The sequence below is a fragment of the Mytilus galloprovincialis genome, chromosome 12 (assembly GCF_965363235.1).
Source record: "Mytilus galloprovincialis chromosome 12, xbMytGall1.hap1.1, whole genome shotgun sequence".
NCBI lineage: Eukaryota > Metazoa > Mollusca > Bivalvia > Mytilida > Mytilidae > Mytilus > Mytilus galloprovincialis.
Window position 1 is genome coordinate 857,279 of NC_134849.1, and position 16,592 is coordinate 873,870.

At 32.0% G+C, this 16,592-nt stretch overlaps 1 protein-coding gene across 6 annotated transcripts in view; it reads right to left on the reverse strand.

Moving 5' to 3' along the window:
* Positions 1 to 16,592, reverse strand: part of LOC143054464 (uncharacterized) — a 286,121-nt gene that overhangs the window by 227,340 nt on the left and 42,189 nt on the right. For 4 of the 6 annotated variants that reach the window (XM_076227475.1, XM_076227476.1, XM_076227474.1 and 1 more), the window contains exons 3-8: positions 16,039 to 16,087; positions 15,435 to 15,622; positions 9,135 to 9,449; positions 6,590 to 6,895; positions 3,963 to 4,180; positions 2,256 to 2,358 (exon numbers count right to left, since the gene is read on the reverse strand). The exons of the other annotated variants lie outside the window; for them this stretch is intronic. In XM_076227475.1, the coding sequence (XP_076083590.1) occupies positions 2,256 to 2,358; positions 3,963 to 4,180; positions 6,590 to 6,895; positions 9,135 to 9,449; positions 15,435 to 15,622; positions 16,039 to 16,087 (1,179 nt within the window). The remainder of the gene's footprint in view (positions 1 to 2,255; positions 2,359 to 3,962; positions 4,181 to 6,589; positions 6,896 to 9,134; positions 9,450 to 15,434; positions 15,623 to 16,038; positions 16,088 to 16,592) is intronic. 6 annotated transcript variants of the gene reach the window in all.

Sequence of the window (16,592 nt, forward strand, 5' to 3'; positions counted from 1 at the left end):
GAACGTAGGCTGAAACTACATTTTCTTAAATCAGCCGGATAAGCTCTTCGAAATGCATATTATAAGAAATCTCAAATATATGCACAGGTTACTGATCCGTGTGTCCAAAGGTGGTCTGTTTTTAAGGTTTTTTAGGGGGAAAATGCCTAATTTCCAGCTGATAACTTGTACCAATTTGCATGTTTAAACAAGAGATGTTGGATTTTTTTTTTATTTATTCAGAAAGTTCATAGAATTATCTTTCCATTGATGTATAGATATCTATATAACTATGAATATCTGACTTCTGCATGATGGGTCCACTATTACATGCCCTGTTACAGAATGACGTCACGTAAAAAACTGTTGATTGCACCCATAAATTAGGAGGATTATATGATAGGGAACATGTATATTAAGTTTCAAGTTGATTAGATTTCAACTTCATCAAAAACTCCTTTGACAAAAAACTTTAATCTGAAGCGGGACAGACGGACGGACGAACGGACGAACGTACAGAACAAAAAACATATTGCTCCTATGTGGGGGATAAAAATAATTGATCGTCACTGATTCTTAAACTCGTAAAAGACATTGCTGATATAAACCTATGATATAAGTTTCAAAAAATCTGGCAAGAATTGAACACATGAGAGTGCTAACAATGCAATTTCCCATACATTAAATTTTTCCACGGAGCATAACTCTTTTAACAAGAAATGTGTCCATAGTACACAGATGCCTCACTCGAACTATCATTTTCTATATTCGGTGGACAGTGAAATAGGGGTAAAAACTCTAATTTGGCATTAAAACTAAAAAGATCATATCATAGGGAACATGTGAACTAAGTTTCAAATTGATTGGACTTCAACTTCATCAAAAACTACCTTGACTAGAATATTTAACCAAAAACTTCAACTTGAAGTTGGACAGAGGGACGACGAACGAACGGACGTACAGACCAAAAAAACATAATGCTCTTATGTGGGGCATAATTTTTGAACTCAGAAATGACATCGCTGATCTAAACCTATGATATTAGTTTCATAAAAATCTGGCAAGAATTGAACTCATGAGAGCGCTAACAATGCAATTTCCATATGATTAATGTTTCCAAGTGGCATAACTCTTTAAAGAAAAGTTGATCGACACTGATTTTTGAACTCATCCAAGAAATTGCTTATTTAAACCTATGATATAAGTTTCATAATCTCTGGCAAGAATTGTACACATGAGAGCGCTAAGGACGCAATTTATTTTTTCAGGTTTCATTGTACATTATATTGACACTGAATAAAACCTTGGTATATATATGCCATGTTTGTTTTGAGACTCTTGGGTAGTTAGATATCACATGATGATTTGTTTCAATTATGCTGTCAAGAAAGCGCCATTTCAAAAATAGATAGTCTTGATTTATTATCATCACTTATCCAGGAGAATAAAACTTTACCATTAATGAATGTATATATATTTCTATGAATTATATATAAACATATTATTTTTTCCTTATTTTTCTTTTTGTAAATTTCCCTTAAACTAACTATTGTGGACAGTTATCTAATAGGCAATCATACCACATCTGTATAATGTTAATGTCAATTGTTTTTTATTTTACACAACAAACACTCAAAGAGGATCAGCAATCTTCTTAAGCCGACATCTCATTAGATTTTGTTTTCATAATTTGTCATAAACTGCAGCAGATGAAGTCATACAAAGCAAGCATCCATCACCCAGGACAAGTTATTTTGTCATAACTGTATAAACTGCAGCCGATGAAATCATACACAGCAGACATCTGTCACTCAGGCCATGTTATTTTGTCACCAAAACAGCAAACATAAAATTGAGAATGGAAATAGGGAATGTGTCAAAGAGACAACAACCGCTGAAGGCCATCAATGGGTTTTAAACGCAGCGAGAAACTCCCGCACCCTATATATTCAATAAGTAAAACTTGAAATGGGTATTACTAAAAGACATATGTCATGCCCCTGAAAGTTATTGTTTATTCAACGAATGACAAATTGATACTTATTAGATTTTTAAATAATCATCAGATATATAGAGAGTGCCAACTGCAATAATGAAGAAGAATGAATTTCCCCTGCATTTAACTTCAATTTTATTGGGACTGTTGCTGCTAAGACTTCTATTTGTTTGTCTTGTGTTTCGTGACTGCTCCCTTTATAATACCTTTTTACTTTGTCTTTCTTAGAAGAGATAATAAATTTTCTTTGGCTATATTTAATTCATGTCACTAAGGTTACCTTTTAAACTATGAAGCATCTTTTTAACCTGTTTTTGCATCACAGTGCTTAGTGTGGTTTCTTTAACAACAGGATCACTCTTTCCACTGATTCTTCCAAATATCTGTTCAAAAATCAAACAAAACATTAAATTGATTATAAAGAATACATTTATATTCCAAACATCAAAGCACTACTAATCCCTTTGTCAAATCCTAAGGTTTTTTTTAACTGTATCAAAAATATAAAGTCCATAACTCTCCGACAATGGACGTCTGTTATTTCTATGTCACCTTCACTGCATCGCACAGGGGAAAATTATACAATTTCAAGACATGCTGAATACAAATACTGCTTTCAAAATATAAAATGTGAATTTTAATTATTGTATAACCCGTCATGTGCAATTTAGGCTATAACAAAAACATAGCAAACATATGTTAATTTTCTGTATTGATTCAACTTGTCTTTGTAGTCTAACATGTCTAAAGAAAAGATACCATACATGTCAACCTCTAAAACTGAAATTGCATTGAAGAAAATGTCATAACGTGTACGAACTTTTGTTTTGGTTCAATTTTACAGTTTTTTTTATATACTATAACATAAACATGTTCCACTGAGTTTCCTACAAATATTTACTTCTGTATTGATTAATTATATAAATATTTACCATTAATTAAATATCTTTCTAAACAAAGCCTTCTTATTGTTTAATTCACACTACTTTGTATTAATGAATGTCATAAACCCCAGCTATACATGTAATTAGAAAACAATTATTACAGCTTATGTGCTCCTTTACACAGGAGGGAGATAAATCGAAAGAAGTTAGTGTGTTTCCTTTCAGTGTAATATCTAGAGCATAAGGATTTGATTTAAAAAATTTACATTTAAGTGATATTAAAACTATTCTCTCTGACAGAAATGTATTAAAAGGTTCAAATTGTTTTAGAATGATTTTTATGGGATAATTGATATTTGCAAACGGCAAACATTTTTATCAGTACATAGAATTACAAACGAAAGTGAACCAACGCCTGGCAAGTCTGTAGTAAGTTAGAGTCCCTGAAGTGGATACCACGGGTATGCAGGGTCGCTATGATAAAACACAAAAATGTAGAAAGTCTTATAACAAAGTCTTGTTGTTGTTATAAGACTTAGTACATAGAATTGTACGTTAAGCTTGACTGGCTTCAACTTTCTCGGGTACAATTAACGAGACAATTCTGGAATCAAATGTAATGTTTTGATAGCTTTCATCAGCACGGTAAATAAACAAGTCCTAAGTTTTGACTTTTCAATTGTTTACCTTTTCACAGGAAATGAGCCGATAAAACCGAAACATATATTTGACTTCTAAATACCAGAAACAATACTGGTCAGAAATACCCGGGTTATTTGAATTCCCGTCTGATTTTAAAAAAATCCCATGTGAGAGGAGAAATTCACGGGAGTAGCTCGCAGAAATTAATACGGGTCAGTTGACAGGTACGAGAAACTGAGAATGAACAAAGCACAATCAAGATATATATTGGCATATAACAGCCCTTTTGTTCACATGGAACACATGAGTGATTTGATGAAGAATCTTAAATAGATTATTGCTACATCAGATTCAAATTGACGTTGTAGTTTCAGAGTTGAGAAAAATGTCAAAGTTAATAGATAGCTAATAGAAAGTGATGGCAAACTGCACAGTTGTGTAAACTACAGAAAATATCTTACTTCATTTACTGTTTGAACAAATTGTTGATATTTATCTAAATCCATCGATGACATTTTAATGATCTTATTATACAAAGACTGTAGTCTATATAAGTCTGCTGCTAATCTGGAATCATGGCTCTCTGGTTCTGTATCTGAAATCTGTACAGCTTTAACCATAGAAACTAATGTAACCAGTGACTGGAATCCTGGTCTGTTTGTTAGCTGTGGTATGTTGGCTATTGTAAAAAAGACATGATAAATAAACTCAACCTATATATTATATCTAACACAAGAAATGTTTGGTCATTTTCAAGTGAATGTATTTGTATTTGGTCTGAACATTTGTCTCAGTTGCTGTCTATATGTAGAGTCCACATGAATTGGATTGTGCTAGGAGACATCATTCAACTTTTCCAAATATAAGAATTGTGAAAAGGCTTGGTAAAAAATCCAGAATCAATTAATGTGATTTCTTTAAATAATAAACAAATATTCACATTTCTCCCTTGAATGTTTCCTTTTTGTCAAAGCATAAAAGCTTAAAATACAATACAGTTTATCTCTTAACTTGATATCTAACAAATTTATCTTTTTAACCAATTATGTACATGATGTTTGGCCAAGATAAAATATATGTGTGTTTCCCGACCGACTTTTTTCAGTCATGATCGGAAACATTTTATTGACGTCGAAATTTTTTCAGGAAAAAGTTTTCATTTAGAATAGCTTTTGACTCGCATCTAAGTTTAAACGTTTGATTTCATTGTATTTTTTAAATACAATAAGCATTTGTATGATATAGAGTGAAGCTTAACAAACAGCATGGCTACTACCATGGCCTTCAGTTTAAGTGTGTTAGCAATAACTGTTGATGAGTGTTCACACAGGAAAGAGAAACTAGAGGCTCCCAAGAGCCTGTGTCGCTCATCTGTATCTACTGTTGTTTTCGAAATCATGTAAAATAAGGTTAAAATCATAATTAAAAGTATTAGATACCATAATAATGATCGAGGCCAAGTTTGGTTTTATTTGGCCCGATAGTTAAATTAAAAGCAGATGTATTCCATTGTAGTCTAACAATAGTAACTGAAGACCCCTTACAATGAATCATTATTCAAATTTGTTTTCAAGTGACCATTTGAAATTGTTTTTTTTACAATTTTCCCTTAGACTTCGATAGTAAACCCATAAATGTTCTATTTTTAACCATGGCGGCCATGTTGGTTGGATGACAGGGTCATCGGATAAATTTTTCCATCAAAATACCCTATTGAAAATTGTGGCTAACTTTAATTCTATTTGGCCCAGTAGATTAAGTGGAGAAAATTTTTGTAAAAGATTAGAAAAATTTATGAAATATTGACTATAAAGGGCAATAACTCCTTAAGGGGTCAATTGACAATTTTGGTTATTTGACTAATTTGTAGATCTTACTTTGCTGAACATCATTGCTGTTTGCAGTTTATCTCTATGTATAATACTATTTAAGATAATAACCAAAAACTGCAAAATTTCCTTAAATTTAACACATCAGGGGCAGCAACCCGTATCAATATTGGAAAAGGATATACAAATAATGTTGTTTGTCAATACTTGTCTGGTTATTTTTACTAGTTTATATTGAAGACGAGACTAAAAGATTTTTTTTTTTTTTTTTTTAAACAGTTCATTGTTTTATCAAATCATATATCATGTCTATTTAGTTCCAATTCTACCATTGGTGACACACAAAGCTTACAGTTTTGGAGACCAAATCCATTTTGATATGTATGCATCTTACACATGAAACTGAGAATGGTAACAGGGAATGTGTAAAAGTGACAACAACGCGGCCAAAAACAGTTTATAGTTTTGACCACTTTACTTGTGATAAAACTTGAGTTGTTAACCAAGTAGAACAAAAAGATTGCCCTTTTGGTGCCCCTCATTAGCCTAATCATGCTCTTCAACGTTTAAGATTATTTTGTTTGAATTATGCATGCAGCTGTGCATTCTATATTAAGGGCATACGATACAGTTTTGAACCTGTATTTACAAGTTGATGAAAATTTGCATATAGGCTATTTTTTACCTGATTAAATCAAATATGTACTCAAAAATATACCTTCATGTGCTACTTTTTGAGTAAATGAGGTCGAAATTTTGTATATTTGCTCAAAATTCAGATTTGTGTCCGTATTTTCTTTTTCGAAAGAAAGACATAACTTTTTTGTTTTAAAAGATAAACACAAATTGTTTTTTGTTAAATAATCGGTTATTTCTGTATTTATAAGAATCATTAAAAATTATGCAATTTTTATTCAGAAATAACTCATATTTATCCAATGTTCATGAATAGAGGAAAAAAATTCATTTTTTGCTGCATGTTTATAAAAATTTAAAAAAAATCGCTATTTAGAGTTTTATAAAATTTGGGTCACATAATTTCCTAGCAAAATGAAACAAATTGCTGTTTTAAAAAATAGGGGTCCATGCACTCGTTTTCAAATTAAATCAGTTTGAATGATAAAAAACAGTCGAAAATGCATCTTTTCTCGATATGTCTGACGTCGCAAAAATAACATTTGACGTTAGCAACGTCATTACCTCCCCTGTAACTGTATCGTATGCCCTTAATTAATAGATAGTTGATAAAATAACTGAACCTGTTTGATTTAATTCATCTTGGTTAACATCAGTTGATTCTAAGACAGAAGCCAGCTCTGCATTAGCTGACATAGGATCCTCCTTAAGAGCCTCAAGAAATAACATATAATCTTGTTTACTTCTGATCTTAGCTATAAGTTTTCTATTCATTTCAGCTGACACTCCACTGGAAGCTATATCTGCATGGTCATCCGGTTCTAAAACTCCCTTGGATATTAATGAATCAATGACATTTCTAACATCAGATAAATTCTGAATCAGATTGTAGTAGTTCTTTTGTAACCTGATTGAATGGTTCCCTGTACCTAAATAAAAGAGAAGGAATTAACAGTCATAGTAACTTAAGCTATGACTTTTCATTTATTTAGTTAAATATTGATTACAATTATGAGACACTAATATCAATTCAAGATAAATTATGTTAACGTTGTTTTATAATGCCTGTAAATATAGCTTATACCACTGCATCAAGTGTGGTTCGTTATTTCTCCAATTGAGACAATTAAATTTTCATCACTTTTTATCAATATTAACAGTGATTTTGTTATTAATAAATTAAACATAACAAAATAAATACTGCAATATAGAATACACACTTATGGTCCTACATCATGTCAATACTTGTATTTTAGCATTGCCCAAGGTTGACTTTTTCACGGATTATTTAAAATGTCTTTACATATAATTAAATCTGTTGGATGTGTACTGATTGATATTTTAGTCTGGGAAATAATTTATTCTTGTATTTGTAATTGGCTTTTAACTAGCATTCAGTAGCTGTGAGTACTCTTCGGTCGGTACTTTGTGTCTTTAGTCTTTTTGTTGTTTGTGCTTTATGTTGATCTGATTCGTCATGCCCTTGTCAACTGATTTTTCAAGTTTATTCTTATTGTTTGCTTTTACACCAAATCACAGTTAGTTCCCTTGGGTAAATTTGATCAGTATAATTAAAGCATTTTGTATTATTTAGTGCAAAAGGATGTCAAGGTTATGGCAAGAGTCCTTACATTTATCAATTAACTTTTATTTGAACAAGATGAACCAACACCTGAAGTGGTTATCGTGAGATTGGGTAATAGTGGGTGGAGGATACCGAAAGGTTTTCACAGTTGTCTTTTAAAAGTAAAATAGAACAATAAAGACAACAACACCCATCCATTACCGCATGGTAAGAGTTTAGTCTGGTTGACATGTTTCGTCAACAAGGGTGGCGTCTTCAGGACAATATTCGAATGAAATCAAACAGTGAAGTACAAATTTTGCGGTTGTGTGGTTCACCGAACAATACAATACAATACAATACAATATTTTTATTTTCCAAATTAAAGGGCCCATTAAGAGCATAACATTAATTACAACATGACATAAACATTACAGAGTGATTAAAGAAACATAAAATAATAATTGAAATTCAAATGCATGAAGAAAGGATCAGTGGTCAAGGGGAGATAATTTTGATATATTTTAGAGTATCTAACTAATTTTCTGATTTTCTTAGTTGCAGGCCTTTATCCAGGTATGCACATAAAATAGATAAAAATCTGCTATCTTCATTAATCATGATCCATGAAAAAAGATCATTTATATTTAAACTATCTAAACTGGGGTATTTTTTTATATAATCAGTGATATCTCTTCTGAGGTTATTGTAAATAGGGCAATAGAGGTTGTGAGGACGACGTTATAGATATAAATAGAAAGTGAAAGTAAAATAAGAATATAGTATAGTTAAAAGTGAAAGTTAGTCAATAAAGTTATTAACAATGTGTGAGGAAAGAAGAATTAGACATTTGGAAACAGAAGCAACCACAGAAACATACAGATAAGAAGCAGTCCATCACTGAAGATTAACATACCATACATAAGTACACGAAGTCAAAATAGTTCGGAATACCAGGCATTTCACTTAGTGAAAAAGGAAGGAATTAGAAACAAAATGAACCACTTAAACCACAAAACACAAAACTCTTACCATGCGGTAATTGATGGGTGTTGTTGTCTTTATTGTTATATTTTATTTATCAATTAAATCATGTAATTCAGACCAATCTTTCCATCATTTAGCCATAAATTGTGATTTATGATACAGGAACAAGCCTTCTATTAAAGGGGCGCCAGTGGTACTCATAGTAATATGGGACCCTGTAATTAAGTGGTGGTAGTTGTTTGCTTTCTTCTAATTTTTTTTTTTGGCAGTTACTTTTCCTGTTTTAATTAGGTGTTTGTCTTTAATAACTTTCTACACATTGCTCATTGTTGAAGGCAATAGCTTTCATACCTATAGTTACTTGCATCTAGTACATTTAATATCTGGTAAATAGTTGTCTCATTGGCATTGATATCACATCTTCTGATTTTTATAGATAGTGCTTTTCCTGTACTACTTTTTAATGTACCTATTGTAATTCCACTATTCAGGATAAAGGCATGCCCAGGACAAATTAGGGGGGGGGGTTGAGATTTCAAATAACTGGTTTTGTCTGATTGGCATTTACCAGACACTGCCTTTTATACAAATAATCAGAATGAAAACTAAATACTCACTACATGATTTAACTTTGGACTGTGAAAGAACTTCATGATGGGAAAAGTGTTGCCCTTCCATACATTCTATCAGATCTTTAGAACAAGTAGGAGACTCTTTAAGAACCTCTAATAATACACTGTAGGAATCTTCTGGTCTTTGTATTAGAAGGTCTAAGATACATTTGTTGCGGTCAGATGGCTTGGGATGGTGTTCTATTTCTGCTCTATCTTCAATCCTAAGGATACATTTGGAAATCAATAGATCAAGGACGTCCTTATCTAGAATGGTGTCTTGTATTATCTTATCATAGAAATGGTACAATCGGTGGTGAGCTGGAAAAGAAATAAAACATGTGGTTACCATGGTGATTTAGATAGATATATGATAGTTGTGTCCACTATGAAGTCCTGAAAACATGATACAGTCTGTGAAAAACTAGAAAAAAAAGCTATCATGAATTATCTTGTCTTTTTGGTTTTTATTAAAAAACATGTAAAAGAACATACGTATATGGTACATGCAATTTAAATTCATTATTTATGAGTTAACTATTTCTTTTGAGGAACAAAAACCTGTTTGACAATCCAATTGAAACTAGAGAGGTGATCTAGTGATCAGATAGCCCTGCCTGCAGCAACTGAGAGATAATGATTGTGTTTCTGTAGCAACTTACTGTGAATTTCTGTTGAATTTTTAAATATTTTAGGAAAAATATTCTGTTAAGGGATAATAAATCTGGAAACAAAACAAAAACAACCAAGTGCCATAACTCTGAATAAGTAAAATGAAAACTTTGAAAATTGAACCAGTTTGAACAAATTGGCCTTCATTTTACATATCCTTAATGTAGTATACCACATTCTCACTAAGAAATTAAACAAGAATGTGTCCATAGTACTCCACCTAGCATTTTCTATGTTCAGTGGACCATGAAATTGGGGTCAAAACTCTAATTTGGCATTAAAATCAGAAAGATCATATCATAGGAAACATGTATACAAGTTGATTGGACTTCAACTTCATCAAAAACTACCTTGACCAATAACTTTAACCAAAACTTTAACCTAAAGTGGGACAGACGGACAAACGAACCAAGGGACAAACGAATGGCTGCACAGACCGGAAAACATAATGCTCCTAAGTAGGGCATAAAAATAATCTTGTTGGTGGAGCACAGGGTTTGAAATTAGCAAGTGCCCAGCAGCATATGGCCCCTAAAATTTGAGGTGTGCTTCCATTTTTCCACATTTTTTATTGATCATATAACATTAGTCCACCAAAATATTGACAATTTTAATTTCCATCCCTAGAGTATATATAATATGGACAGAAAAAATATTAAGTAGATAACAAAGTGTGAAAGTGTGAATTTGTAATTATCAATAATCGATTATAAAACTTGATGACAAGAAGTTTACATTTAAAGTAAGAGCGTTGACTGACAGAAATTTGTAAATTATTAAAAGTTGATTGATTTTACCCCTTTGTTCTATTTGAAGCCTTGTAGTCAAAAATATGTTAAAGATGTAATTGTTTTAAACACAAGACCACACTCTCTTTCATAAGATGCCAATTATCAATTGGAATTAACCATGGTACATGTTTACTTTCTGGATGAATTATTCCTTCTACCTAACTTTCAAATACCAGCTGCCGGTGTACACTTAGCTTGGGCAGATTTGTTTTTATAGATGACATGACAGAAGATTTAAATATAAGTCTAATAAAATTGAGAATGGAAACAGGGAATGTGACAAAGAGACAACAACCCAACCAAAGAGCAGAAAACATCCGAGGCCACTTATGGGTCTTCAACACAGTGAGAAAAATCTGGCATCGAGAGGTGAACTTCAGCTCGCCCCTAAACAATAATGTTTACTAGTTCAGTGAAAATGGACCTCACACTAAACTCAGAAACATATAAATGAACTTAAATTTAAAAAACATACAAGACTATTGAACAAAGGCCAGATGTTCCTGACTTGGCACAGGCGCAAAAATGTGGCGGTTTTGTGAGATCTCAACCTTCCCCCTATACCTCTAGCCAATGTAGAATAAAGAAACACACATCAATACGCACAGTAAAACTCAATTTAAAAGCAGTCTGGTCCAATGTTAGAATAGATAACAGAAGCAAAATGACAATGAGACATAAATTAACAAAGAACTACTAGCAGTTACTGACATGCCATCTCCAGACCTCAATAAAACCGATTGAAAGATTTCTTCATCATATGAAAATCAAGCACAATCCCTCCCGTAAGGGGTTTAGAATAATACCATCTTGACCTGATAAACAATTTAACCCCATGTCAGATTTGCTCTAAATGCTTTGGTTTTTGAGTTATAAGCCATAAACTACATTTTACCCCCATGTTCTATTTTTAGCCATGGCGGCCATCTTGGTTGGTTGACCGGGTCACCGGAAACAATTTTTAAACTAGATACCCCAATGATGACTGTGGCCAAGTTTGGTTTAATTTGGCCCAGTAGTTTCAGAGGAGAAGATTTTTGTAAAAGTTAACGACAACGGACGACAACGACGATGACGGACGTCGGACGCAAATTGATGAGAAAAGGCCAAGTGAGCTAAAAAGGAAAGTCCCTAATCAAATGACAAAATCAAAAGCTCAAACACATCAAATGAATGGAGGGACTTTTAATAGGTATTTATCATTAACATTTATGCCTATATTTTTTTTTGGTTGGTCATACACTATTTATGCATTTGGAAGATTATATTTGTCTCACAGTTGAATAGACCGGACATATTTTATTGCTTTGAGGAATCTTAAAAGAACAATTTCTTACGAAATTACAGACGAACATACATACAGGAATATAAGTTTTCTATCTCAAGAAGTCAATTTAGAAAAATGCATACTGCAATAAACCTTTTTATATCTGCAATAACAAATAAGATCTATATACAGGTTGTGTATTAGTTATCAGAATTGGTTGGGTATTACTACGGTGGTGCATAGGGTATTGTATGGTCGTCCTCCAGGTTTCCTTAAACATTAGGTAGGTATACCTGTATTACTGTAACACTAATATACTCCTACCTCACCTGTGCCTTCGCCTTCGGCAAAACCTACATCACAGATTCAGAGCATATGAAGTAATATTACGTAATACCTATGTCTTATTATTCATCCATGTAGCGTGACACTGGCAGCTTACAACTTCAAACGAGACTTGAAATTGCGAAAATTCAATCACCTGTATTGCACACCTATGAAATATGATGAAATCATGACATGTCACCCGGCCGAGACCCTTAGGAAAGTGGGCGAAAGGAAGTATAGTTTGAGGTTGGTAAAAAGTCCATTGTTCACGCCTTCTAAGTCTGCGGGTCATTCGAAAAACAGAAAATATCTTTTTAATTATATTGCTGAATCCATCAACATCACACATAACAATTTTTTATCACTGTCATGCATTTTGTTGGATAATAATCGAAAATAAAAATGTGACGTACCCTTATGCCAATATGTAGGATTGGGAACCTGTGACGTAGTAGCCTCTTTCAGAGTGACTTCTGGGATGGAAATATGCATAACTAACAGGTCGATGAATCGTTGCATTAAAATACATATTTTATCAAATATTTGACACTTATAATGCTTTGATGTATTTTTGGGGAAAGTTAAGTATAAATAAACATTTTGAAACATAAATGTAAAAAATCGTGTCGTCTCCTTTAACATTTTAAAAAAATCTATTTTTTCTACTGGCTTTATTTTCCTTTTATAAAAATAAGGAAATGTGTATGACTACCAATTAGACAACTATCCAACAGAGTTTGAATAATGTGGACATTAGCAATCATAGGTCACAAGAGGGCCTTTCATAATGAGGAAAAGAATACGGCACAGTTTGCTATAAAAGACCTGGACAATGAATTAAGAAATAATTCAAACGAGAAAACTAACATCCTAATTTTTAACATTTCAATTTAAGAAAAACAAATAAGAAAGGCATGGACAAACAGCAACCACTGAATTGAATTACAAGCTTCTGACTTGAGACAATCACATAAAGAACCCTCCTTTAACCTTGAATAGTGGTGTTACAGCACAACATAAGAACAAACTGTATTCAAACCACGACGTCTTTTGCGTTTGTCTTTGGTGAAAATCGAAAATATAAAATTCAGAAAAAGACAATCTGGACAGCAACATTGCTTATTATTTCAGCCACTGAACCATGATCTAGTGGGCAGGGTCTGAAAATGGTCGACAAACTGAGATGTACAGACAGTTTTGTAACTTTATAGTACGAAACTTACTTAAAAGTAGTAATATATATGTCAACAGAAAAGATTGCTTAAAATTCAAAATCTGCTGATTGTTCTAATTGCATGTAGATAGATCTGCAAATTATAGTTTTGATTGAATATAGAGTTGGCATTCTATTTGTTTCAATATAGAGTTGGCATTCTATTTGTTTGAATATAAAGTTGGCATTCTATTTGTTTCCATACATAGTTGGCATTCTATGTGTTTCAATATAGAGTTGGCATTCTATTTGTTTGAATATAGAGTTGGCATCCTATTTGTTTGAATATAGAGTTGGCATTCTATTTGTTTGAATATAAAGTTGGCATTCTATTTGTTTCCATACATAGTTGGCATTCTATGTGTTTCAATATAGAGTTGGCATTCTATGTGTTTCAATATAGAGTTGGCATTTTATTTGTTTCAATATTGAGTTGGCATTCTATTTGTTTGAATATAAAGTTGGCATTCTATTTGTTTCCATACAGAGTTGGCATTCTATGTGTTTCAATATAGAGTTGGCATTCTATTTGTTTGAATATATAGTTGGCATTATATGTGTTTCAATATAGAGTTGGCATTCTATTTGTTTGAATATAGAGTTGACATTCTATGTGTTTCAATATAGAGTTGGCATTTTATTTGTTTGAATATAAAGTTGGCATTCTATTTGTTTCCATACATAGTTGGCATTCTATGTGTTTCAATATAGAGTTGGCATTCTATTTGTTTGAATATAGAGTTGGCATCCTATTTGTTTGAATATAGAGTTGGCATTCTATTTGTTTGAATATAAAGTTGGCATTCTATTTGTTTCCATACATAGTTGGCATTCTATGTGTTTCAATATAGAGTTGGCATTCTATGTGTTTCAATATAGAGTTGGCATTTTATTTGTTTCAATATTGAGTTGGCATTCTATTTGTTTGAATATAAAGTTGGCATTCTATTTGTTTCCATACAGAGTTGGCATTCTATGTGTTTCAATATAGAGTTGGCATTCTATTTGTTTGAATATAAAGTTGGCATTCTATTTGTTTCCATACATAGTTGGCATTCTATGTGTTTCAATATAGAGTTGGCATTCTATTTGTTTGAATATAGAGTTGGCATCCTATTTGTTTGAATATAGAGTTGGCATTCTATTTGTTTGAATATAAAGTTGGCATTCTATTTGTTTCCATACATAGTTGGCATTCTATGTGTTTCAATATAGAGTTGGCATTCTATGTGTTTCAATATAGAGTTGGCATTTTATTTGTTTCAATATTGAGTTGGCATTCTATTTGTTTGAATATAAAGTTGGCATTCTATTTGTTTCCATACAGAGTTGGCATTCTATGTGTTTCAATATAGAGTTGGCATTCTATTTGTTTGAATATATAGTTGGCATTATATGTGTTTCAATATAGAGTTGGCATTCTATTTGTTTGAATATAGAGTTGACATTCTATGTGTTTCAATATAGAGTTGGCATTTTATTTGTTTCAATATTGAGTTGGCATTCTATTTGTTTGAATATAAAGTTGGCATTCTATTTGTTTCCATACAGAGTTGGCATTCTATGTTTTTCAATATAGAGTTGGCATTCTATTTGTTTGAATATATAGTTGGCATTATATGTGTTTCAATATAGAGTTGGCATTCTATTTGTTTGAATATAAAGTTGGCATTCTATTTGTTTCCATACATAGTTGGCATTCTATGTGTTTCAATATAGAGTTGGCATTCTATGTGTTTCAATATAGAGTTGGCATTCTATGTGTTTCCATACAGAGTTGGCATTCTATGTGTTTCAATATAGAGTTGGCATTCTATTTGTTTGAATATAGAGTTGGCATCCTATTTGTTTGAATATATAGAGTTGGCATTATATTTGTTTTAATATTGAGTTGGCATTCTATTTGTTTCAATATATAGAGTTGGCATTCTATTGGTCATTTAACTTGTTTCTACAACTATTCTTGGTTTTTTTCTGCACTTTATGACAATTCTTCATTTTAGAATGTGTCTGTTGTAGATCAGTAATAACTGTACCTATTAATTGGCTGAGTAATTCCCATTCCTCTGAAATGAGTATGGCCTTGAGTTGATCTTTATGATCCCGGATAGACTGGAGAAGACCACCTTCATATTCCCTGTCTATGAAGTCTTCAATAGCCCTGGGAACAGTATAGAGGATATTAAAGGCTGCTTGTAAAAGGTTGTCTTCCTCTGTTAGTATTCTGTAAATATAGAATATCTGTAGTAACTTGTTATGTAATGGAAGAGGTGTGCTGAGAAACTTGTTGAAGTGTAATACAATAATTCTGAGAAAGTCCCCAATATTAATGATATAAATTTAGACTGTGGATTGATTTGTTTTTTATTGTGTCAAATTATGTGGTGTTTTGAGAACTTAGAAACTGTCTTTAATTTTTAGCATAATTCTAAAATGTAAACTTCACTTCTTCTTCTCAATAAAATACTGTTATAAACGGGTTCATCAAACTTGTCGTATATTCTACGGTACATTGAATGATGTGGAAAACAAAACTTTGTGATATTTCACTACAGAAAGTTTTTACTACATTAATCATGTTAATCGTTCAGTTTTTAACCAACAATTATTAAATCACTGGTAAATATTAAAACAACTTACGGTTGAGCTTCAATCGAAGGGATATGTGTACTTCTCCTCCCTTCAAATTCTGTAATAAAAATAATAATACATCATACTTATTATTTAGTTCTACAAAGTTACTTATTACTTGTAACATCTCAAGAATAAAGCAAATATACATAGCAATTCCTTTCTTGATCGATACATCATTTGCCAAAAAAAATATATACAAGAGGCTGTCACAACGACAGCAAACCGGATTTATTTACATTTATTTGTGTCCTGGCAATATCACAAGAACCATTACTGATGAATGGTGAAAGTGAAAATCATCAATATCAAATTTGACCTCTGTTTTGTCATCAGTATCAACATTTTGAAATAATAATATTTGAAAAGCTTAGATTGAATGGTTCATGAGTAAATGCAACAACGTGAATGGAAACGCCATTTTACGATCTTTTAAGAACCATAACTCCTGAACAGTAAAAGTCAAAATCATCATTATGGAACTTGACCTCTATTTTGTCATCAGTAACAACATATTAAAATTTCAAAAGCTTTGGTTGAATGGTTCATGAGAAAATGCACGG